This window comes from Bactrocera oleae, chromosome 4, assembly GCF_042242935.1.
Source record: "Bactrocera oleae isolate idBacOlea1 chromosome 4, idBacOlea1, whole genome shotgun sequence".
NCBI lineage: Eukaryota > Metazoa > Arthropoda > Insecta > Diptera > Tephritidae > Bactrocera > Bactrocera oleae.
In genome coordinates this window covers 67,538,381-67,562,457 of record NC_091538.1, presented here as the reverse complement: position 1 = coordinate 67,562,457, position 24,077 = coordinate 67,538,381, and the positions used below count along the sequence as shown (strand labels likewise).

General features: G+C 31.8%; 4 protein-coding genes across 9 annotated transcripts in view; 2 read left to right on the top strand and 2 right to left on the bottom strand.

The window, feature by feature from the left end:
- The first annotated feature begins 4,431 nt into the window (after positions 1 to 4,431).
- Positions 4,432 to 5,716, top strand: l(2)efl (lethal (2) essential for life). 2 transcript variants are annotated; one of them, XM_014239378.3, is made up of 4 exons: positions 4,432 to 4,581; positions 4,812 to 4,912; positions 4,996 to 5,288; positions 5,369 to 5,716. In XM_014239378.3, exons 2-4 carry the CDS (start codon positions 4,812 to 4,814, stop codon positions 5,542 to 5,544), a joined length of 570 nt encoding a protein of 189 aa, XP_014094853.1. In that variant the 5' UTR covers positions 4,432 to 4,581; the 3' UTR covers positions 5,545 to 5,716. The 2 variants fall into 2 exon arrangements, with proteins under 2 accessions (XP_014094853.1, XP_014094854.1); XM_014239379.3 differs by having other exon boundaries at positions 4,446 to 4,581; positions 4,733 to 4,912.
- A 1,974-nt stretch (positions 5,717 to 7,690) lies between these two features.
- Positions 7,691 to 9,951, top strand: LOC106620761 (amine sulfotransferase). Its single transcript, XM_014239377.3, has 5 exons — positions 7,691 to 8,082; positions 9,003 to 9,135; positions 9,197 to 9,524; positions 9,588 to 9,663; positions 9,725 to 9,951. The coding sequence occupies exons 1-5, from the start codon at positions 7,817 to 7,819 to the stop codon at positions 9,873 to 9,875; spliced, it is 954 nt and encodes a 317-aa protein (XP_014094852.2). The 5' UTR covers positions 7,691 to 7,816; the 3' UTR covers positions 9,876 to 9,951.
- Positions 9,952 to 11,624: 1,673 nt separating this feature from the next.
- On the bottom strand, positions 11,625 to 14,253 carry St1 (Sulfotransferase 1). 3 transcript variants are annotated; one of them, XM_070107895.1, is made up of 5 exons: positions 14,235 to 14,253; positions 12,573 to 12,907; positions 12,386 to 12,518; positions 11,924 to 12,321; positions 11,625 to 11,859 (listed from the first exon to the last, which is right to left on the bottom strand). In XM_070107895.1, the coding sequence occupies exons 2-5, from the start codon at positions 12,905 to 12,907 to the stop codon at positions 11,715 to 11,717; spliced, it is 1,011 nt and encodes a 336-aa protein (XP_069963996.1). In that variant the 5' UTR covers positions 14,235 to 14,253; the 3' UTR covers positions 11,625 to 11,714. The 3 variants fall into 3 exon arrangements, with proteins under 3 accessions (XP_069963996.1, XP_069963995.1, XP_069963994.1); XM_070107894.1 differs by lacking the exon at positions 14,235 to 14,253 and adding an exon at positions 14,074 to 14,223; XM_070107893.1 differs by lacking the exon at positions 14,235 to 14,253 and having other exon boundaries at positions 11,625 to 11,856.
- A 6,556-nt stretch (positions 14,254 to 20,809) lies between these two features.
- Pde8 (phosphodiesterase 8) overlaps positions 20,810 to 24,077 on the bottom strand; it is a 60,890-nt gene continuing 57,622 nt past the window's right edge. For all 3 annotated transcript variants that reach the window (XM_036370099.2, XM_036370095.2, XM_070107892.1), the window contains one exon: positions 20,810 to 23,030. In XM_036370099.2, coding sequence (XP_036225992.1) covers positions 22,888 to 23,030 — 143 coding nt within the window. In that variant the 3' untranslated portion in view covers positions 20,810 to 22,887. The remainder of the gene's footprint in view (positions 23,031 to 24,077) is intronic.

The window sequence follows — 24,077 nt, the reverse complement described above, 5'->3', positions numbered from 1 at the left end:
ATCTGCATATGGTTTGTTTTGAGCTCTTACTTCTTGGTGCATCTTTTTTAAAAAGTTTGCTGAATACTCAACTGTTCACACAAGTGTATATAAGATAAAAATAGATATAGGGTATAGTCTTCGAAGAAAGGCTCGCTATTAGGAAAAAAAAGTTTAGGCAAAATTATCCTAAAAATATAAATATAAATATATAAAAAAAAAGAGTATTAATTCCGCAATTTCGCTGCCATCTCTGAACTCCTAGAATGCATGGCCAAATGAATTTAAAAATTAAAAATAAATTTAAAAAGTAAAAATAGTTTTGCGTCAGGTAGTAGCTAATAAAATTGCAAACAAATGCACAATGTTAAGGTTTTTATTTCCTAATTGCAAATTCCACATCAAATGCATGTTTATCTTTCATTCACACCTACCAGCACTTGAAAGTACACACACAAGCCAATAGATAAACGTATGTAATTAATATATAGGAATGAATGCCTTTCTTCAGTCATGGCGCCTTTGGAAAGCTAATTACATACATACAAATGTATATATATATGCCAATACATTATATGTAAAATAAAACTTTCATGCCATTTAGCGCCAATAAAATTGTTCCGCACATTTTACAAGAAAATTATTTCGATTAGGCATATAACGTGAATTATTTTCCCACAGCGAATACAGCAAGCAGCTGCTGAACTGAAGTCACAAACGAACAAAGTGATATTTTCGGTTATGAATAGCTTGTTTTCTTATATACGCATATACGTATGTATATATATATATATGTATTATATGTATATATAGATATATATTAGGATGTCCGTTATTTCCGTTGAAATTAAAAATTCCTATGTAAATTATAACAGAAAGTAGTAAAATGATTTAAGTACGCTTTTAATTAAAAATAGTGAGTTTATTTACGTTCGATCCCTTGCTTTAAGCAAAAATTAAATCTTCAGGGGACGTTTGCAAAACAAAATCAACTTGCGAAATAATGGACACCCTAAAATATGGTATAATATATACCAACAAAGGTGAAAAACTGAAAAATTATGAAACGAAAGAGAAAGCAAAGGAATTATTTTGTTTTTTTGATATAAACGAAAACTTGTCTGAATGTTTAAAATCAAAACATAAATAAAAATATAGATAAAAAAACCAAAAATTAAAATAAAAATAAGTATTTTTATCAACACAACGTCATGCTGGCAAATGATTCAGCATCCGATGGCGACATTCATGCATATACATTTAAATATAATATATAGATTAATAGTTTTTCGGTTTATTTGGTGGACATGAATACTCATACTTATAAACATACAGTGTGTCTTATAATGGATGCTTCAAGCGCAGAAGACGCTTTTTGAGGTTTTATATATACCATAACTTGATTATACCAATTTATATGATTTATGCCCATTGCTTGTTCGATTCGAAATACTCCTAAGTTTACCCAATTCTTGCGATTAAATATTAGCTGAGAAAAATAGACAATAGTTTAACGTATCTTATCCGATATGAACAAAACATATATGTGTACACACCTTGTATATATATGAGTTTTTCTATTTGACACATCTGTTTAGTATTTTATTTGCTCATCTCTTAATTTATGTTTATTCCTGCCATTTGGTCTGCTTAAGCAATACGAAATATGTAGAAAAACATTGCAATATTTCTTTTTTCTATTTTCAGTAACACTTATTTAAATTTTATTTTCATTTCGCTTACCTATGCGAATTGCTCACATCGTGAACTCATTGTTGTGCCCACAAGTTAATTGTTTTGTTATTAGTCATTTTGACGTGAAATTTTTGTGAAATGGCTCAAAAATATTTCAACAAAAATTCACAAACAATAATATTTGCACACGCACATGCGTGTATGTACATATGTATCTACATGTGTGTGTATGTATATTAAAATAATTCATATAGGTTATTGCTAAGCTTTTGCTTTGCTTTTTCCTAATATCTAAATGTAATTTAAAGGTGAATTGTTTCGGGTCGGAAGTAAGATATTATTAAATATCTAAAAATGTGGGCAGATATTTATAAAATTATGTTCTACTTCCCGTGTCCATACATACATATATGCTATCATTAACTTATTTCTGAAAAACAAAAAAAAAATTAATTTTACTAAGCTGTAGTAAAATTATTAGCAAATCTTTGTTAGCCTTTTTTCCATTTCTAGTTCATTCCAAATGTTTCAGTGTTTATGTATGTACACACATACATACGTGGGTGTCATGATAAACTCAAGTTACCTCATAAAAAAGCACATTTTTTTATTTGCGGAAAATTTATCTTAATATATTTTATTTTATTTATAGCATGTGCCTGTTTGTAAACAAATATACTGTGCTTATTTTAAACCGACATATTTAAATATATATATATTATAACATAAATTTCCAAATTTGGAAAACACATTTTTCATTTGACTTCTTACTAAAGAAGAATGGGTTCGGAAACCCACTCGAAATATACCTCAACCTTGGGGGTGTTTTATGCGATGAGTTCAAAAATTCAGCAGTCTCCATGCATTACAATAACGCCGCTTGTCTCTGTGAAGAAAGGAGAGTTCAAATAAAACTAAGCTTTTTATTATCTATATTAAATAGTTCGTTATCGTATTTAGTATTAATCTCATAGTTAAGAAAATATTACTATATGTAGCGAATATCAGAGAATCTATGTACTTCTATATTTTATGTCCTGGAAGAAATTGTAAACTCGATAATCAGTAAAAAGAAATAAGGGCTAACAACCCAATAAGAGAGGCATATGGTCTTAACTTCTTCTCTCTAACTCTACAATCTTCGCAAAGAATTTTTTGCCTAATATAACAAGTAATTCATTTATAGTACACCAAGTTAGCAAATGATATAGTCGCCAGATTCAATTTCAATGTAGTAGTCCTATCTATTGGGGGGTTATATCCACTTGTGAATTAAAAAAAAAAATAACGATTATTTTGCACATATATCAAATTTATATAAATATTTGAGAATATTTTCCGAAAACTTCAAATTGATCTGTCGTATACCATAGTTTCGGAGGTTTAGAAAAATTTTCCTAACTTAGTGAATTCGGCTTCCAAAATTTTAAACGCGTTTTTCTCGAAACGATATTTTCAAAGCCGGTGAAGGAATTTCATCAGTTGAAACATTCGACATGAGCTTGTTAGGTATATTTATCAGATAATGGTCGAGGAAATAATATCTCTGATGAGAATTGTAAATTTTTTCACAAAACACGATTTTTTTTGGGTAGGCAACATTTTCCCAAAAAACAAAATTTTGACAAGTTCTCCGATTATTACCTGTATTCATCTATGGTAATAATACTTTTTATTTTGAAGTTTGAATTTGAGTTAATTTTAAGTAGAAAAATCTTCTTCGCTGGCAGACAAATTTTTTCGGAGCTCCTCCTAAAAATCTGCTACGGGATCAAGAGAATTAACAATTTTTCAAAATGCTTCATCGATTTTTAAAGTAAATTAACTTTTGTAAATGTGCATGTTTTTATTTATTTAAAAAAGATAAAAGGCATTATTCTATTATTAAAGTAAAAATCACGAGAAAAGCATAATTTTTTACTTGCAGGTGGATATAACGTCTTATGAAAAGTTGGAGACCCTAAAAGCTTGCTAAGATAAAGATACTTAAACTTAAATGTATTGATCCTATAAGATTCACCTATTGACGTTACGCGAAAATCATACAAACTTCTTTCGACGAATTTTGGTTGGAAAACTTAAGCAGAGGTTTATTTGGAAGATAGTTAGTTTTTATCCCGGCACTTTCTCCTCCATTGTCCGGCTTTTGCTAGGTTGAGATTGAAACAACTCGGCAATCACACTTTTGGCGGACCAGAAGATCTGGCCGAAACAGATATTGGCCGTCTCAACAAGTTTGTCATAGGCACAAAGCGCTTTGTCGACATGTAAGGGTCTATTGATCCGGCTCATAGGAGTTTTGGGTACCACAACGGACCGGCGTTTAAGCTGTCCAAGTGTGATCCTTCTTAGGATCGACCCTCTAACCTAACCTAGTTTTTATCAACGCAAATTTAACGAAAAAAGTATTGAATACATTAATTTATTTTCGAAATTCGAATTTTTTCAAAACCTACATACACAAACACAATCAAAATCCCTCAACATTCATATAAAAAATCGAAGAGTTTTCAACCGCAGAACTTTATAAATTTTATCACCATATTCAATTAATAAATTAGACTGATATATCCGTTGACCCACGCATGCTGTTAATTTCCCAAACAACGGCATTCATGTGTATTTGCGTGAGAAGCCAACAACATGAAATGACGCTTCGCTAAAAATAGCGACAAAATTTTTCATTTAATATTTTTAAACGAAAATCATCTTGAAAATCGGCTAAAATGATCGAAAACACAAACAATCTCGCCGGCATATAAAATGAACGAGCGCCGAAATTTTTCAGTTCAAAATCGCAGCGAACGCGTAGCAGCAAAGACGAGAACGAGCGGAAAATCGTGAAAAATCGCGGAAGTACCAAAAAAAGCGTGAAACTATATTATTTTCATTAAGTTCAAATAAAAGGTGAATAACTGTAGAATTTTATTGGAAATTATTAAACCAAAAATATAATAAAAAATTTAAAAATATTTTAAATTATTTAAAAGTGCTTTTTTCGGCTTGAATTCATAAATAATAATGAACTTTTCGTGGTGATTTTATTAATTACCATAAGTGTTCTTCTCTACTTTCCATTTAACTGCCACACGTGTCATTGTACACCACAAATTTTGGATTTCGTCGTTGAACCGTAGATGTCAGTAGTGCCACTAATGTTCCGTGACTGGTGGGATGATTTCGAAATTCCAACGCGCACTTCGCGCCTCTTGGACCAGCATTTCGGCACTGGGCTAAGGTAGCAAAAAAATACACAAGAACCACTGCTGTCCTTCATCAATGATGTAACAAATTTTAATCCAATTCTCTAATTCTTTATAGACGCGATGACTTGCTGTCATCCGTTTGGAACTCCCGTCCAACAATGTTGCGTTCCGGCTACTTGCGGCCATGGCAACGCTCACCCACCAGCTTGCAGAAGCAGGAATCTGGTTCCACTTTGAATATCGACAATGAGAAATTTGAAGTGATTTTGGATGTACAACAATTCACACCCAGTGAGATTACCGTCAAGGTGACCGACAAGTTTGTACTCGTTGAAGGTAAACACGAGGAGCGCCAGGATGAGCATGGTTTTATTTCCAGACAGTTCTCCAGACGCTATATGCTGCCAAGTAAGTGCCAGATTTAAAGTTTTTTTTTTATATTTGAAATATTTATTATACTAATTTCCATTATGTTGTTAATTTTTTAGGCGACGTGAACCCCGACAATGTGACCTCATCCTTGTCCTCGGACGGTCTTCTCACCATCACCGCTCCCATGAAGAAGCTGCCTCCTCCTGCCACTGAACGCGTGGTGCCAATCTCACAAACTGGCCCATCCTCGAAGGAAGATAATGCCAAGAAAATCGAGACCACCACCGCCTAAGTCACTCCTACGGCTTCGGTAAAAACAGACTGTTTTCCATTCTCTAATTCTCATACTTATTCAAATGGCTCATCAAATGCATTTTCAGTTATTTAGCATAAATTATAATCATTTACAATTTTATAATTTATTTTTTATACTAAAGAAAAAAGTAAAAAAATAACGAAAAAGAGCGCATGACTTTTTATATTTGTAGATTATAGAGTTTTTTTGCAAGAGTTGTAAACTATGAAGTTTTTGTTTTTTGACCCAAAAGTCGTCTCAGTTTTCCCTTACTACTTACAGCTGGTTTTGTATTATATCCTCCAGCGATTTAGTATCTGTTGTCACTAGGGCAAAATGACCTCATCCTTATGGCAAAACCAATCTTAAAAAATTTGGATCCTTCGCTTCAAAATGGGCCTCATCCTTGGTAATTTCCTAGCGTAGCGAGAACTTGAGGTTTGAGAAAAAGAAAAAATCGGTGGAGGTCACATCCGGAGAAAACGGGGGTTTTCCAAGCATTTAAAAACTCAATTCATACAATTTCACAAACGATTTAATTTATTTATGACACGGTGAACTGAACGATTGTGATCTCGGGCGGCATCCACTTTTCATAGAGATTTCGCATAGCCATATACTCAAAACTATTTCTCCAATACATTCTTTTTACGTTTTTAAACTTTTAGTCGTCTCGATCAACTTCACTTTATAGTCATTCAAAATCTTTTTGTGCAATTTTTAAAAATTTCATCCATAACCGCATTTTATACCCTGTACAGGGTATATTAAGTTTGTCACGAAGTTTGTAACACCCAGAAGGAAACGTCGTAGTTCCTATAAGGTATATATATAAATGATCGGCATGCCGAACTAAGTCGACTTTGCCATGTCCCTCTGTTTGCACCTCTGTTCATCTGTTATTGAGATATCGATCAGAAATTTTGCACACGCCCTTTTCTCCCTAAGAAAATTCTTATAAACTGACTGATCAAAATACACATATCTCCTCATATCATTTATGTACCTGTAAAGTGTTTATTAACGGTGTTTTTGTTTCGAAGTATCTTGGATTCATCGTCTTTGGCGCTTATATGACAAATATTGAATTTACCAAAGCTTCTCAAACCTCTTGCCTTGCCTGGCGCCAATTTCGAACCAAATTGTTGGAGTTTCACTTCTAGGCTATAGTCATAGAATCGATGTATAAATCGTTCCCAAGAATCGGTAGATATATTAACTGAGTTATAAGAGTGGAAATTAAAGAAAAGAGAAGATTTGATTGCTCGAGTGCACTATTTTTATGCATGTATGGTTTTCATACTTGATAATGTTGAAATTATTTCGTTCACTCTCGGTTTCATTTTTTTTTTTATATATTTATATGCAATTACAATAGATAAGGCTCCCTGGACATCTTACTTGTATATATAATATATCTGGCATAATCCCAAGATTAATATAAATACCGAAAATAAAAACAAAAACCGAGGCATTCGAATCATATACAAATGTGACTGCATTTGATTGTCAAAATCGCTTCGCTTTGAAGCAAATGTATATACATATGTATGTATGATGCATTTTTTATTACTTTGCTATATTCGTATAACCTATTTATAATGTTAAAATGAGCCTAACAGTGCTATCTAATATATGTGTGCCAATGCATGTGTTGTAAGTCAATATTAATATAAGCCTACCCGTAAGAAATATATATTAGGGCGCGACAAATATTCTTCGGATTAGTTTTTTAAATGAAAAACAATTTTATTTTATATATACGATGAGGAAATAAACACTAAAATTTGGTAGTAGTTCGTAATTTTTTCATAAAATATAAGTAAAGATATTCTAATAAAAGAATAAAATGTTCTTCTTCTCTCTCTTCGATTTAGAAATGGTGCAAGTTTCAAATTGTTATTAATATTCGGATTAATTTACTTTTCAGTGAACAGGTATAGAGTTGTATACATTCGATTTGCAGCTCAACAAAGTGATCCGTATAAATGACACACCTTAATGCTACGCGTAATTTACTAACAATCAACGCACATACGCATATATATATATATATATATGTATGTATATAGATGCACTCATAAACAACTGTTGATAGTAGAAGCAATTGTACCACACTGCAATCATAGCCTGACTTCGTATTCAAATATGCTAGTAGTAAACCGACTTTTAGAGAGACAAGACACCAAATAGTCAAACAGTATTCAAATAGATTTTTCAACTCAGTGATTTTTTGCATTTATAAATACACATATTTACATAAACAAAAATGGATAATGAAATAGTACAACCGAAAGCATTCCCCAACAATTTGCTGCAAAAAGATTGGACAAAGAGAAAGTTATCGGAGCAGTGCGGTCAGGGGTTTGTCGATAAGGTACACGATATGCTGGTGAGAGACGACGATGTATGGATTGTGACGCTGCCGAAATGTGGCACAACTTGGATACAAGAATTGCTGTGGTTGGTCTTGTACGACTTTGACTTTGAGGCGGCACGCAGTGAGCACTTGGAAGTGAGAACACCGTTTTTGGAGTAAGTGTGCGAAGCGGGGACTTAAAGTTAGTTATCAGTATGTTGTGTGTATACATGTAGATATCAAACTGTTATTACTTGTTGTTAGCTTTTGGAAAAATTTTACGTTTGAGACATACTAATTACATACATACATTTAAGTATTTGTATGTGTATAACATATATAATACATATAATATTTAGTACAAAACTGTATGTCGTTGCATGTTAGTCTGTGCATCAGGTGTCAGTTTCAACTACTTTTAAATTCGACTGCAGTGAGGAGTTAGAAGCAAATAACGGTTTACTACCTCAATCATTTTTATATAAGATATAGCTATGTACATATTTAAGCTTAATAGGGTGGACCTAAAAAAAGCTTATAATTTTGTTTCCTTAGACTGTGCAAATATACAAGTATATGTAATGACGAAGAAAAAGTTCTGGTAAAGTTTGAGTTCACTTATTATTAATGGGAATTTACCGATCATTTATCTTAAATCGTAAAAGATACAATAATTTTTGCAATGTTTTTTAAGAATAAATAGAAACGTTTTTTTGGCCCACCCTAATGTATGTATATATGTTATAAAACAATTTGATATCTTAAGGTTTGTCGGCAATAATCAAATGCTTTTCTTCGAATGGTACTTCTGATTCAAATGCATTGTTGATATTAAGTTTGCTATACAGGGTTGCCAACTGATGTTGTTTATATATTTTATCTTTAATTTTATGAAATCTGAATGTAGTTACAATTTTACATATCTAGATTAACACAAATTAAAATAATGTTGGAAATTAGTATATACTAAAGTAGTATGTTTACCTTTTAAAATAGGTGAGTTATTTGTTTATCTAACGGTTGCTTGTACAACACTAAAAGCGAATCGAATTAGATACAAAAACTTGTGTAAAATATACTAATTTTCATTTAATAGATTTGAATATATGATACACAATGACTTGGACCATGCACTCGACCAAATTGAGGCACTTAAATCACCACGCCTCATCAAGTCACATATGCCATTGGCACTACTACCACAGCAGCTGTGGATCAAGAAACCCAAGGTTGATTTTTTCTTATGTTAATTAACACAAATTAAGTTGTTACTTCTGTGTATTTACTTAGCTAATTTACGTTTACCGCAATCCGAAAGATTACATTGTTTCACGATATTACCACAGTCGCAGCCTCGGCTTTTGTAAGGACACTAACCTGCAGGAATTTGCATTGGAGTGCATAGAAGAAGAAAGCACTGTGCCTTCGGAAGACTTTGAACACGTCACCGAGTTTTATGAGTTACGAAAAGAGCCGTGGATATTCTACACTAGTTTCGAACGCATGAAACTGAACTTGCGTCAAGTTATTGAAGATATTTGCAAATTTCTAAATAAGGAGATCAACGAAGAGCAAATGCAAAAAATGTTGCACCATCTGTCGTTCGAAGAGATGAAAAGTGAGTATTTGAGAGCATAAAGAATTACACCTTTTGGAATATTGTTTCGCCTTCACTTTTCAGAAAATCCCAAAGTAAATCATCGCTGGGAGTTCGAGCAAATGCGTGCTAAATTTAAAAGCGAATATGAGAATAATAAGTATGTCTAATTTAACTTATGCAATTTTTTATGTTTCTTTAAAAAATAAACATTTTTATAGTTTTGTACGCCGAGGTAAGGCAGGCGGCTATAAGGACGAATTGTCAGCAGATATTATTGCCAAATTAGACGACATGATACAACGTAATCTCGATTATTATGGGCTCAGTTTAAATGAGTTGCTTCTGCTTGATGGCGAAGTTGCGCTGTAAAAATTTCTTTTGCATATTACTAATTTACATAAATGTTATTTTAATAAAATAAAACATTTTTTATTATTTTTCTATATTTTTTTTTAAATTTAATCATGTATAAATCTCACAGCATACGGACATTTGGCTTGAGAGATGTAACATTTTGATTGACGAAGAGAAAAATCTTTTTGATACTAAAAATTGGCTTGGTGGTGTTATCCCGGCTCTGCGTTGTGGGTAGCTACTATTCGTCAGTGATTTGCGAATGTTAATGACGAAAACATAAAAGCTCTACAAAATGATTTTGTATGACCGCAAAATGAAGTTAGACGAGATGTTAAAGAAACGTGTTGGACACATATTTCATGAATATATGCAAATGCAAAACCTATATGTCAAGTGAGTGTGGTGCGAGCATAAAAGAATTCGATTCTTAAATTGCTTGAATTTGTCCTTAAGTTGCTCCCGCATCCATCGTATTCACCGAATTTGGCTCCCAGCTGAAAGAATTTGCTTAGACCAAGGCCTATTCTAAAAAAGATACCTATTGTATCACAAAAATAGTATAGAAAAGTTGGAAGATCGTCGTCATGTATTTGCAAAATTTGTTACAAGAATACGGTTAGTTTCTAAAATTTTCATGCTCCAATTGAAGAGCTTTTTAACAGTAAGAAATGAAAGCTCTGTTAATATGTTTGCAACCGCATATGATTTTTTGTATATCTAATTTATAATCATGAAAAAAATGTATAGAAAACAATGAATAAATTAAATAATGAAATGGATGGAGTTGAAGTAAACAAAATTTTCGGTTCTCATCATGGTTGCTGAGTCTTATATAGATATGTTTTTGGCCCAATCACTTGCGAAAGTCAGATAAATTTTTGAAATTTTTTTGATTATCTTAAAAGTATTTGTAAAATCTGTTGAGTGAACACTGTTGAAAGCTAAAAGTTAATTCAGTAGAAAAGCTTTTTAATAGCAAGAAATAAAAGCTCTGTTACATAGCAATATGTTTGTACAGAGAGTGTTAATATAACATTATATTAACATGCTCTAGATTAAATTTCTGTGATTACATTAAAAATTGTGCTATGACCTACGAAGCTCTTAAAAATACAAATGTTGCTGTTAAATAAAAAAACGTGACTGACCTTACTCATTGCAATTTATATTTTAGCTGATATTTTGCTGTAGTTATATATATATTTTTCAAATAACAAGCAATTATATTTTAACTTGCTAAACATTATTAAATTATTGTATAAATATTATCATAGTTAAGCGGAACAGATGATGATAATACCACGAAAGAGTTTCCAGTAAGAGGTTCTTCAGTTTCGAGTTCGAAAAAGATGCTCTGTCTTACTTCAACCTGTCATACATGGCGAAAAATAACTACTTTTCAGATTCAAGAAACGTGGACTCATCGAAGGCGAAGGTACAGTCAAAGCAGCAAGTAGTCGAAGCTTGGCTCCTACACATATCTTCTTCTACTATTCGTTATAGCATTATTAAGATTATGGTGAGAGCTATAACGATGGGTCGCCTTACTGAGAAGTCTTTTCGTGGCAGAAATATGCTAGTAGGTTTTCCATTTTCTGTCGAAGGCAAACTGCTATTAGCTGATAATCCAAAATTCAGATACGAATATCAAATGACCCATCTCCAAATTCAGCAAATAGAAAAGATTTGACTAGGTTACCATTAAATTTAAAGTTTCTCTCCAAACTTCGTAAAACGATATTTTGGAAAATACCAAAAGGCTTTGATTAAAACAAATTTTATTACAATTATAAAATAGTATTTACAAAATACGTGTGAAAAGTATAAAACTTAAATTTAAGTTGAGAAAAGTTAGTATTTCGAATAATTTACGAAATCATCGATAGTCAGCTGATAACCCTTCAAGTTATCCTCCGCCCAGTCATCGAATTCTTGTATAGCTGACTGCGGCATTTCATCCTTATGGCTGCCAACTATACCGCGGCGAACAAATCTGCTTTAAAATGTTTAAAATTTACTGTTATTTTTGCTTGTCTATTTAAAAGCTTTAACTATTTTACCTAAATTCATCGACCTCCCTACCAGCTGCCGCCTTCATACTCTCAAACTCTTTGACATGATTGCACGCGGGATTATCCTTCATTTTGTCGAACGAAAGATGTTCCACGAGCTGTGTCAGCTGCTCCTGTTGAACTTCGCGCTCTAAGAATTTGCACACATCCTTGATGACACCCGCCAAGTCTCGCTTCATGCGCTCATAGCTGGTGAAGAAGATTTGTGGTTCATCGCGCAATTGCCAGAAGTCGAGCACATGTGGCCAGAACGGATTGAAGTTGACGTGGCCATCAATGTAAGAATGCATGAAGTCCTCTTTCGTGCCCTTATAACCGACCATGCCGCGCCAATGATGAAAATATGATATAGCCGCGTCTTTCGGATTACGGAACACATAGATGATCTAAAAAGTCGAGGGTTTTCTTTATTATATTTTTCTGATTTATTTTTAAGTTTTTTATGCGCACCTTCGGCTTCTTTGTCCACACTTGTTTCGGCAGCAGCCAAGCGGGCAGGTGAGATTTTATCAAACGCGGTGATGGCAATTTATTAGCGGCCTCTATTGTGTCATGTGGAACATTCGGTACAACACCATTGAATCTAAAATATTTCATTGAGGGAGTTTATATTGAAGATTTTATCGCTCGCACTTACTCCAAAAATGGCGAACGTATGGTGAGATCGTCCATTTTTGCCTTTTCAAAATCGAAATTATTCAAAATCAGCCATGTCATTTCCTGTGCCCATGTTGTGCCACATTTGGTGCTTGTTACAATCCAAACATCATCTTCACGCACCTCGAAATTATGTACACGATCCAAGATGGGTTGGAAGGTGTCAGCTAGTGAGCAATAACGGTTCTGCCAGTCTCCGACAATATCAACGCTGGGCTTTGTAGTTGCATAGATCGCGGAGTAACCGCCGCTAATGGCGAGCTTTTCGATTTGATCGAATGGTACGTTTTCGGCGTAGAATGTCGCACTCGGCATCTATTTTGGGGGATAGAGAGCGATGCTATTTTATTCTTTTCTCGAGGTTAAAAATCATAATATAACAATAACCACTTTTTATATTTATATCTTCGAGTTTTTTCAATTAAATTTGTTATTCTTTTTCAAATAAAAAAATATATACCATCTGATCAAATTTCACTCGGACTAGTCCATTTAAACTGTGCTTGATCACCATATGTTAATTAGTGTGTGTGTGTTTGGCAGCTGTTTGTTTATGACACGAAAAGTTTGTGTGGCGATTTTGACCATACAAAAAAAAACAAAAAAAAAATATATGAAAAACGAGTTTGTTTGAAATTGCGTATTTCCAATGAAACCACGACTACGGAATGTTGCACAAGAGTTGAGGGAAGTAAACTCCATCTCAAACATAAATATTTGAGTGAGACAAAATATTTAGTGAAGAAAGTGAAGTTATCGAAAACTAGCCTCATGCGAGACGTTCATGTTCTGTTAGTAATGATAATATCGGAAAAGTTAAACCGTGCTTGTACATCGTTGTGTTGGCATTAGAGATATAGCAGAGAATCCGAGCATCTCTTATGGGTAAAAACATTTTGGTTAATGTTTTGGGTATGAAGCGAGTCACCGGTATACTCGTACCAAAATACTTGAAGACCTGAATCTTTTGCAAGAACGACGTCGAGTTGAGATCGCAAAAGAGATGCTTCACAACGTAGATGAGCACCCTCTAGTGCTTATGTGTGCACAGTAGCCTATTTAGAAAGCGATAATTAAGATTTGTATTAAAATACGTGGAAATGTTGTTTTTTGTCAGTCCGGATCAAATTTGATCAGTTTTATGATTTAATTATCTTATCTTCTTATGAAGACAATCAAGCATTTCTTTTTATTTCTAAAGAGATATTCTCAATGCAACAATGTAATTTTACAACAATTGAATGAACAACATGAACTGGCCACAATGTGATTCACTTCTTCAGTTGCAACGTAATGAATGACCCACTTTCGATTTGCAAAAAAAAACAAAATAATAATAAACAAAATGTATGATAAGACATCAAAACAATACAGCACTATTGAGAATGCGCTAGCAGTTCATTGACATGCTTTGGAAATTTCGTTCACACTACCTTTCTTTCCACTCTAAAATATACATATATACACATATAAGTGCTTACATCTGATTTAAGTTTTTCACTCAGCGTCAAAATGTTAAAAAATTTAAATAAAATAGTAAATAAATAAATTTTTGTTTTGAAATGTTTATGTGGCCGCAGCTCTTCGTTGCGAACGAACCGCACGCGACGACTGAAAATACAAACTGAATGCGAAGTTTTACCTGAAACGCAGCAGCACTCGCTCACTCGAGTGAGCAACTGTGAGCATAAGCCACTACTAACCAAAAATAAAAAATTAATAAATAAAAGTAATAAATTGTGAACATAAATCTAAAGCTAAGCTATACGAAGCAGTGCCAGCGCATATGCATATACATACTATATACTTGTAATATTATATAATATATTTGTGGCTGTGCGACCAACCATAGCTACGTTAAGGGCATACAAAACTATTACAATTGAGATTAAGTGATGAACCCATTACGGTTTATACTTTTTAAATGTTTTTATTTCATCGGACAATTTTATTGTTGCTGTTGTTATTTTATGACAATAGAATACCACCAATTTTTCATATATCTATTATAAGACCTGGAGTTGTATTGTATTTAACTACAGCGACATGTTTCTTATTTAAGTCATCTATTGGCTCAAAGAAGTTTCATGATACACTTTTTGCGTTTTGAGAGCAATTGTCATTGAAAATCTATTCTAGCAATAAATAGCAGCGTTCTTTTGCTAGAATTGATATTTTTTTCAATGTTATATCGTCGATATCGTCGGACTTCTTGCTGATAACTGCAACCAAAATATGTTTAGTTTATCCTGAAGAGATGTGTAAAGTCTCTGCTACCTCTCATATGTTATCACAACCTACCTACAACCTGTTATACCTTCTGCTCAAATATAAACGAGACTAGCTCAATAAAACAAAAACGGTTAATTATTCTTCAATATTTATTTTATCCCTTTTTTCTTCGTTTATTGACGTTGCTGGACGACGATCATGGGGCAAGTTCTCCAGCGATGTACGGCCGTCCTTGAACGACTTATACCAATCAAAAATACCTTCTGCAACATTTTCATTGCGTCCGTCGCACTTATTCCATTGGAATAACAAAATTTCAAACAAACTCTTTGCTCAATGTTAATTTCCATAGTAAAATTCGAAAAACACACTCGAGGTTGACTTGTTTATAGTGCCGTAAAAAAAAAACTATGTGACAGATCGCGCTCAAATTTGACATGTAAACATATAACAGTCCTGCCAACCTAAGCAAAAAAAAAAAGGATGGCCATATGTCATGTCCTTGTCGAGTTATGGATAAAGTCTTTATGTATCTAAGGTATATGTATGTTAGGATGTGTATAAATAAAGAAGTATAGTGGGGTACAGAAAAAGTTTGCTGGTCAATGTCATTAAGTACATACTCGTATGTTAAGGTCATAGCTCAACTAAGCGGATCGTAGTTTAAAATTCCGATCGTTGTAAAACCTAAAAATTCAAATATTTTCAAATGTTTACCATATATGGTAATCGTTAAAAAAATTGCTTTCGTTCGGGACTGGTTCTCATAGAATAATTACAGATTACTAGAATGACTCGTTTCATTAATCTATCTCTAATTAAAGGCAATAAATCACAAGGAATTCCTGTTTGAAAATCGAAATTGTTTATAAATAAACAGATGTTTTCAACTCTCTTTATTTATGGCAATATGCTAATTGTTTTTAGGCTCTTGTGATTTTACAACATCATTTTGCCTTATTGCATAATTATTAAATATTCACAGAGTTCAAACATCAGCGATAAATACGTGCCAATACATATCTTTATTCGGTTTCTTCACATGTTTTTCTTTTATTTGCTTTGTTTATTTAACAAGTTTTGGTATCAATAATTTTGGGTCAATAAAAATGAAAGTTACTCTCGCTGACGCTTTCGACAATGTCTCAACTAACGGCTTTCTTTGGCTATTCTACTGTTTTTTTTTTTTAAATTTCTTTTTGCTTATGCGTACGTATGCTATTCTTTTTATTTATTGAGAGAGCTACGTTAAATAAGACTTTATTTCTTTTTCTGCGTTGTATTTGTCAACTAAAGAGATGGGCGCCAATATTGAACTCGTCAGACGACATGCCTTCAACGGCCTCAGCTTTTGTGGTGATAGGTTTTGCATATGTTAATGGAGATAACTGTACCCTATAGTCGGTATTTTTTCAATGTCAATTTTTTCAGATTTTATCTCCGAGGTTTATTAAAATTATAAAAGATTGTATGCTCTCTCGGTTAACATTGAAGCATTCGAATAAGGTGGAGATGAAGCTGAACTTAGCTGTGAGAAAATAGCAATTTATAAAAGTTTTTGTCTTCAATCTGTACAGAAAGTTGTAACAGGAAATCGTAAAACATCGCCGAAAGTTTAGTATATGCCTTAATGCAGAATGAGAGTATTGAGATTTGGACAAGCTAAAGCATAAACAAAACAAATATCAAATTTTTATAGTGATGTAACGGTGTACGCTTTCTAAAATTGTAACTGGATAAAACTGTCGTATTTCTATAATTTCTAGTTGGATATCGGTAAATTTTGGCTCTAAAGTAAGCTAAGCTCATATACGATTAGTGCTTAGATTCAGTTTAGTGAGAAATCGAGGAAAAAGGTGTAGAAGGGAAGAAAAGCGAGTAAAGAAAGAAGATGTTAGATGTTATAGAGTCTATAAATTTTCTTCTAGCATTTAAAATATAAGAAAGAGAGTACATACTTTACTTTGCACTTAATAAAAGAAAGCTGTAACCTTGATTTCAGGCGATGACTCCGAAAGCAACTTTAATAAATAAAAATTTCACTCAATCATCAGGAAAATTACTTACTTTCAGTAAACAAATATATGTAAATGTGTATGTATGGCGGCATTAATTATGGTTTTTACTTGAAGGCGATAATTTATTTTCAATTAGTGAACATTATTTTCATGAGATAAGCCCTGTCATTGTATACATGATAATGATGTTAATTATAACTCTATTGTTACTTGGTATGTCATTAATTTTGTTTTAATATTATTTAATTATATTTATTTAACTAAATATTTGAAATGTCGGAGATCGTCATTTTTCCAGAGAGCTTTAGTGGGCATTGTACAACACATTTAATTATATTTAAAAATTAGGCGGAAATTAGGATAAATCCTCTAAGAAGATTGAACAGTTTTTTTTATAAGGAACTACAGTTGATCACAAGTAGAAGTGTATCAATTGACGCTGATTTTTGTTAGTTGTTCGTGGTCAGCGGAAAAAGCAATTACTGCTCAATGGGTTTTCCATGCAAATTCTTGTATTTCCTCTCAAATTCATGGTTTCATACCACAAAATATGCTTTGTTGATTATGAAAACTTAACTTTAAAGTCATCCGTATAGTAAAAGCATTTTCAATGATAAATCTAACGGAGTCCAGCACCAACCAATTCTAGCTCGAAATGCTGCCTATACCATAAGTCTTTCTGTGGTTATGTTAATTTAGTATGATGTATGACTCAATTAAGAAGAAATAGCTGGTAAAGTAAGTGCAAATCTTTAGCACTTTATTAATAAACCTGATTTTGAAGCTTTAGCAACTGTACCGTTTAAAAATGGTGTGGATGTGAATGTATATGTTTGTAAAAAATGCGCTTTAAAGAGGTTCTTGGTTTAAAGAAGCTGGTTCGGGTTCGATTAGAAAGTCGAGGATGCTCTCAACTAGGGGTCCTTATACCTGCAACCCTTAATGAATATTTGAAGTTTTAGAAGCACCGAACCTTAGGCCTTAGTAGATTAATCAAAACACTTCTGCAACATTTTCAACGATTCCATAGATATGATTCTATTGAAAACACAAAATGTCAAGCAAACTCGTTTTACATTTATCTTATCATGGTAAAAATCGCAAGACAAATCGTTAACAAAAAGTTGCCAAACACATACCAATTGATATGTGGAGGTTTAAACTTCACGCAAACATAAAAAAGGTTAAACAAATCTCGGAAACCATTTTTATCGATTCGGTTTGCGCGCGCAGTTTAAATGTACCAGTCCGGGTCATATATAATCAGATGGCATATTAGTAATTTAGTGCATTTCATGCATGCTATTCTTAACACTTTTTTTAAAGGAGAAAAAATCATCTTGTATTTATTTTAAACATATTTTTATTTTGTAGATTTGTCGGTATGCAGTAACATTTAGTACACATAAGTATAATATGCATTTTACATTCAATGTAACATTCTATAGCAGATTTCTTATTATTTGTTAAATGTACACTTTTAGAATATATATTATATAATATAATACAATATGTTATATAATTATATCAGGGTTATATATTATAGTAATATATGTATGCATAGCACAATCAATAAATTTCATACTTTTCAGAGCAAAATGCCAATATATATTTACTTAATAATTTGTCTATATATCAAAGTATGTATAGGAGTACTCGTACCATGACCAGCATAGTCACTAGTTAAGTATTCAGATATTTTTATACAATACAATGTAATAATATTTTACAATTGTTGATATTTGTTGATAATACGATACATCAATAGAAAAGGGTTATATACTTACAAATATACATACATATAAACAGTTAGTTGCCTTTACTTACATTTATTTATAGCTTGATCTTACTTAGTAAATATTTGTTTCAGTTACTTGTTCAACATTAGTTTTAAATGCACATCATATAGTGGGTATTAACGAGTTTTTCTAATGAATGAAATGTAAATATATGTACGAAAAATATACATAATTTTGTCAAAAGCCTTTGACTTTTAAACTAATTTATGTACAGATTTTTATTTGGTTCTTTAAATTAAAATTATTTGTATTCGAATTTACATAAATTTTATAAATCAAACAAAACTTTGGAATAATTTGAAAAGATTGGTTTCGGGTAGAAAGCAGTTAATTTTGATTATACAAGTATGCTATATGTTGAATTAATAAAAATGATATAAGGAAATATATAAAAATAGGAGATTAGAGACACATTTTTGCTCTCATTTAATTTATGGTACATAGTCCAGATATAATATATATATTTGCCATGATTGAAATATTCATCTATGACGGTGTAAAGTGTAGGCGAAGCTCTCTACGATGTGTCTAAAATTATTGGCGAATGTGGCTTGAAGTGTTATATCAAATTGTGAACTTAAAAATTGATTTTTTTGCTACATATCGAATACACGAAATATATCTGAAAATACTTGTATTCTCCGTAAGTTTGAAGTTGATCTGGAACATAGTTTCGGAGATAAAAACCTGTTTGAAAAATTTTCTTAACTTATGTAGTGTAATCGGCTCCCAAAACTTGAAACACTTTTTTCAGAGTCATTGAGGAATATTTCGCCGAAACGGCTGGATCGACCGACTTGTAATTTTCTCACGACCTTCTTAGATATATTGATCTACAGAATACGATTTTTTATAACAACGACTTAGTTTGCTTTTACCTTCATCTAAACGTGCCTTTGAATTCATTGACAAGCAATGACAAACCTCTTGATTTATGTACACTGGGTTTCTTAAAAACTCATTAAATATACGGAGGCAATTCAAAAGTTGTATAAATTTGCAATTGTTGGATAACATAAATTGGCGTCAGATGTCAGATGTGAGAAGGAGTATCGCGAAGACATATATAAGATAAGAGTATTCGAGCAAAACTTGCAAAATACTGTACTGATTTCTATACTAAAATTAGAAAAGACTTGTTCTAGAAAAAATATAAAAGATATCGATGAAATTGACATACACAATACTATTGTTAATCAAAAACAAAAATTATTGGAGTATTGATTTGTCTAATATATTATATCCAGAAACGTACCCAAGCTTGCAAAGTTTGAAGGTTTGGCGTTAGAGATCAATACATATTTTTTCGATTGAAACTTCTTTAGTAGGATAGTTGAAACGGTCGAGCTCAAAAAAATTGTGTAGGATATCAAAAGTTCGTCATAATCGCAGTTTATTTGGCACCATCACAATGTAAAAAGCCAAATTTTTTTTCTTTTTATTAATTTCAGTACCTTTTCCATTTCATTGTGTGTAGTAAATATTTGAAAGGTTTTAAACGAAAAAGTTGAAAGGTTCCCCATTGTTTCAAATTTTGGCCTGAAAAAATTTTCAAAATACAGAAATACTTAAAAACGTAGTGGTTTAGTTTGGAAAGCGTATAAGTAAAGTAATTTAAGTAGTGTTGCCAACTGTTTAAACTTTCAATACAAAAACTTGACAAAGTATACGAATTATGAGCCTATATAAATCAGGTGTAATAGTTGTAATGTGAGTGTTACTAGTGTAGTTGTAGTTTTTACATAGATAATTTTTTAAATTTTACAATATGGATGTCAATCTAAACGGATTATGGGCTGATTGGTGCCAGAGATACTTTTAGGGAGAGTTGCCATGTAATTGAAATATTTTATTAAATTTTTTTTTAAATTAATAACAAATATCCATAATTAATAAGTTTTGAAAAGTCTGTGACTGTGTGTGTGTGTACATTGAAATATTTTCAACAAGATGAATGAACAAATCAATTCAAGCATTATTCGAAAACGATAATCAAATGTTCGAATGAAAAATTTTTTTAATATATAATGTATTTATATTTTCAAAAATTTTGACACTAAAAGACGAACAAAATGATAAAACCACAGCACGTGTATTGATCACAATGAAATGAAAAATGTTCATAATTCAAAAAAATATATATAATAAATAAAAATATAAAATAAAAATATGTTTTTTTGTAGTTTCTTTTATTTCTTATAATAAAATTCACTAATGCTTAATGTACATTTTCTTTTTTTATCCTTAACCTGCAAGGAGCAAACAAATATTTTGTTTTGTTTCTTATTTGTTTTATGTTTTACTCATTTTTAATTTTTCACTTGTTATTTGTTATCATTTTTAGTACAATGAGACTTAAATTTTAGAAAGAAGTTTTAGTTAAAAATTTAGCGTATTTGCATTCAGCTATATAGTTACTAATCTAAATAAAGATTTACAATTTTTGAAAAGTTATTTCTTAACTAATTTACTTTATATTTAACGGCGTTTGAAAAGTTTGCCGAGCACAAGCATACATACTAAATTGCCAGGAGACTCTACACAAAACACTGAGCGCATTGCAAATTTCAATCACGGTGTTTTTTTTTGAAATTTTTGGTGCACTACAGAGACACAAAAAAGTTATATTTTCGGCGTCGGCAAACAAGTTTCTAAATCCGTTAGATTTTTTAAGTTTCAGTTTAGTCTATATTTTAATTTAATTAATCAGTTGCATATATAATTATATGATTTTTTATAGCTAGTTTTTTAGTCAGTTTCACACCAATAAGAAAATTTGCATAGCTTAAAAATTAATATTTGATTTAATTTTGTTTTATTATTGTTTTTTAAACATATTTGTAAATTTTTTAATTTTATGTATTTCCATTTCTTTGTTAATATTGAAAGTTTTCAAAACTTATTGTTTTAAATAAATTTGCTAGATTTTCAATTTTTGTTTTTGTAGATTTTGTTTGATTGGATAGACTTCTTCTCGGTATTTTACATATATTTTACTAAAAAGTTGTTTAAAAAAGAGTTCAAAAACATTCAGTTTCATTTGTTGCTGCAGTTTTGTTTCATTTTCCGTAGTTAGATCAGTCATTTGGGTTAAAAATGGTTCACGAATAACATTTGTATAGTTACAGTTATATTATATGTATATATGTATATTAGTTAGCAGCCTATATAATTTTGTGTTTTTGTTGTTGTTGTTGAAATATATGGCTTGCGTTGTTACAGTAATATTTATCAAAACTCTTTAAGATAATTTGAAAATAATCAAAAAAAAAATTGTTTTACGTAAAATTTGTGTAAAAATATTTGCCTCAACGTGACTGTTGTCCAGTGAAAAAAAGAAAGATTTGCTAAAAAGTCTTCGAATTTTGCTTAAAACCGTTCAATTCATAACGTTCAACAACATTTATTACAATATAAGTATTATATTTAACAATAACTTTTTTATTTATAATTTCAAGAAATCATCTTAAAATATTTGTTTGCGTGTTAAAAGTGTAGAAAACATCTTGTTTTTTTTTTTGTATATATTTTTTTCTTTTGGTCATTTTGTGATTTTTTTTTGCTTGTTTTGTGAAATTTTCAATTTTGAGTCCAGCCCAAGAAAAATGAACATTTGTATTATACGTGTATATTGTATGTATGTGTGTGTGTGCTGTACAGCCGGTGCCGGCCACAATCGGCGCGAGTTACCGCCAATGCTTGAGAGATTTAACAAGTGTTGAGTTTTCATCAATATATACCACGTGGGTAATTTACAGAATTTTTCACTTTTTCCAACACGCGACAGTTGGGATCTGCACACAGGTGAGCAAATCAATTGCGATTTGTTTTAAATTTTTTTCCACAAATTGCTAGCAATTAGTCGACGTTTCATTGTAATGAAATCACAGGCTTCAAGCTCGTCTATCGCTGCTGGAGAAAACAATTAAGCCACTTTTGCCACTTCATACAATACATAACCTCAACTATTCGCTTTTCAAAAAACCCCATACATACAGAAAAAAAAACTTGCATGCATTTGCCCTATGTTCCAGCGTTAGCTTATTTAGGTCTCTCTCAAATTTTATGTAGGCTTTGTCGCATCATTTTCTTTCAGTTTTACAATTTTCTGTTCTTCTGTGTTGTCTCTCTGTATTTATTTTTGCAAGCAATATTCCATTTCATTTTCGCCAATTGTCAACGCACATGGAGGCTGGACCGGCTGTGGCTTTAATAGCCCTGAGAACAACCTCTTAAATGCCAAATGCTATTTGGCACTCTTCTTCACACTCAAACTGTGTTGTTTGCTCTTGACATCCGCCAGTGTGTGTACACCCTGCTCTTCGAATTTCTTCCATTGTGAGTAGTTGATCTGCATATAGGTGACCAGTTGAGGCATGTCGATGAAACCTGAAAAGTAAAGGTGTATTTGTGGTATTTTAAAATTTTTTAAATGTGTGCGATATATTCGAAAATCTATTGAGAACTGAAAACTGAGCCTTATTTAGAATCGCCCAGGGTCCAAACTTAACCTAATTTCATACTCGAAACGAAAATAATCCAACTCAGAGAACAGATATGGAAAGCCAGCTCGGGTTTCGAAAGTTCGATGTCAGGTAAAAGCTACTCTTGTCATTTAGTAATCGATCTAAGTATAGTCCACATATTCGAAAATATTTCTAATACTAATAACTTAATCTTTTCTGGAATCGTCCAGTATCTCAACTCATCCCAACTTCATACTACATATTTTTCTTAATCTCAAAACAAATATAATCTATTTCACGTTACCAGAGAGATTCAGATTTCGAAAGATTCAAATGAGGTAAAATCTGCTCTCATTAATAAATCTACAAAACGATCTAAGGTAATAATGTTTCCAAATTTTTTTCCAAAAGGTCTGACTTAATGAAAAGAACCCTTCTAAAGAATTCTTGAAAATTTGAAAACTTTATGTATACAATAATGGAATTATCGGTCGCAGAGGATTATAAACTTATAGCGATGGAAAAGATAAATACTGTTCTGATCAGGACGTAAAGCTATCAGCACTTGCAGAAAGCTAAAATATTGTTTGGCTATTTATTAAGACAATAAAAAACCTCCTCGAGGCAACCATAGAATATTTAGATCAAAATCCGATTGAGTAAAAAAATCTAAATCTTTAGAAAGCTGTCATCTTTACGTTTCATCAATAATCAGCTAAATATTATTTTGAAAATCTAAACGACTTTTCCTTCGCGCATAGAGGATCGACATTATTTGTAAAGGAATTGTATGAAAAATTTTGTTGTATGGTTTTGATTTGGGTTGAGGAACTAATAAGAGACTAAACAACGTACAATTATGGAATTATGAGAGTATCTAATAATAATTGACGTCTTTTTGGCATTGTTTAGGGCTTGGAGATAACATTTTTTAAATGATAGATACTACTACAGAAAGAACGCTGATTTG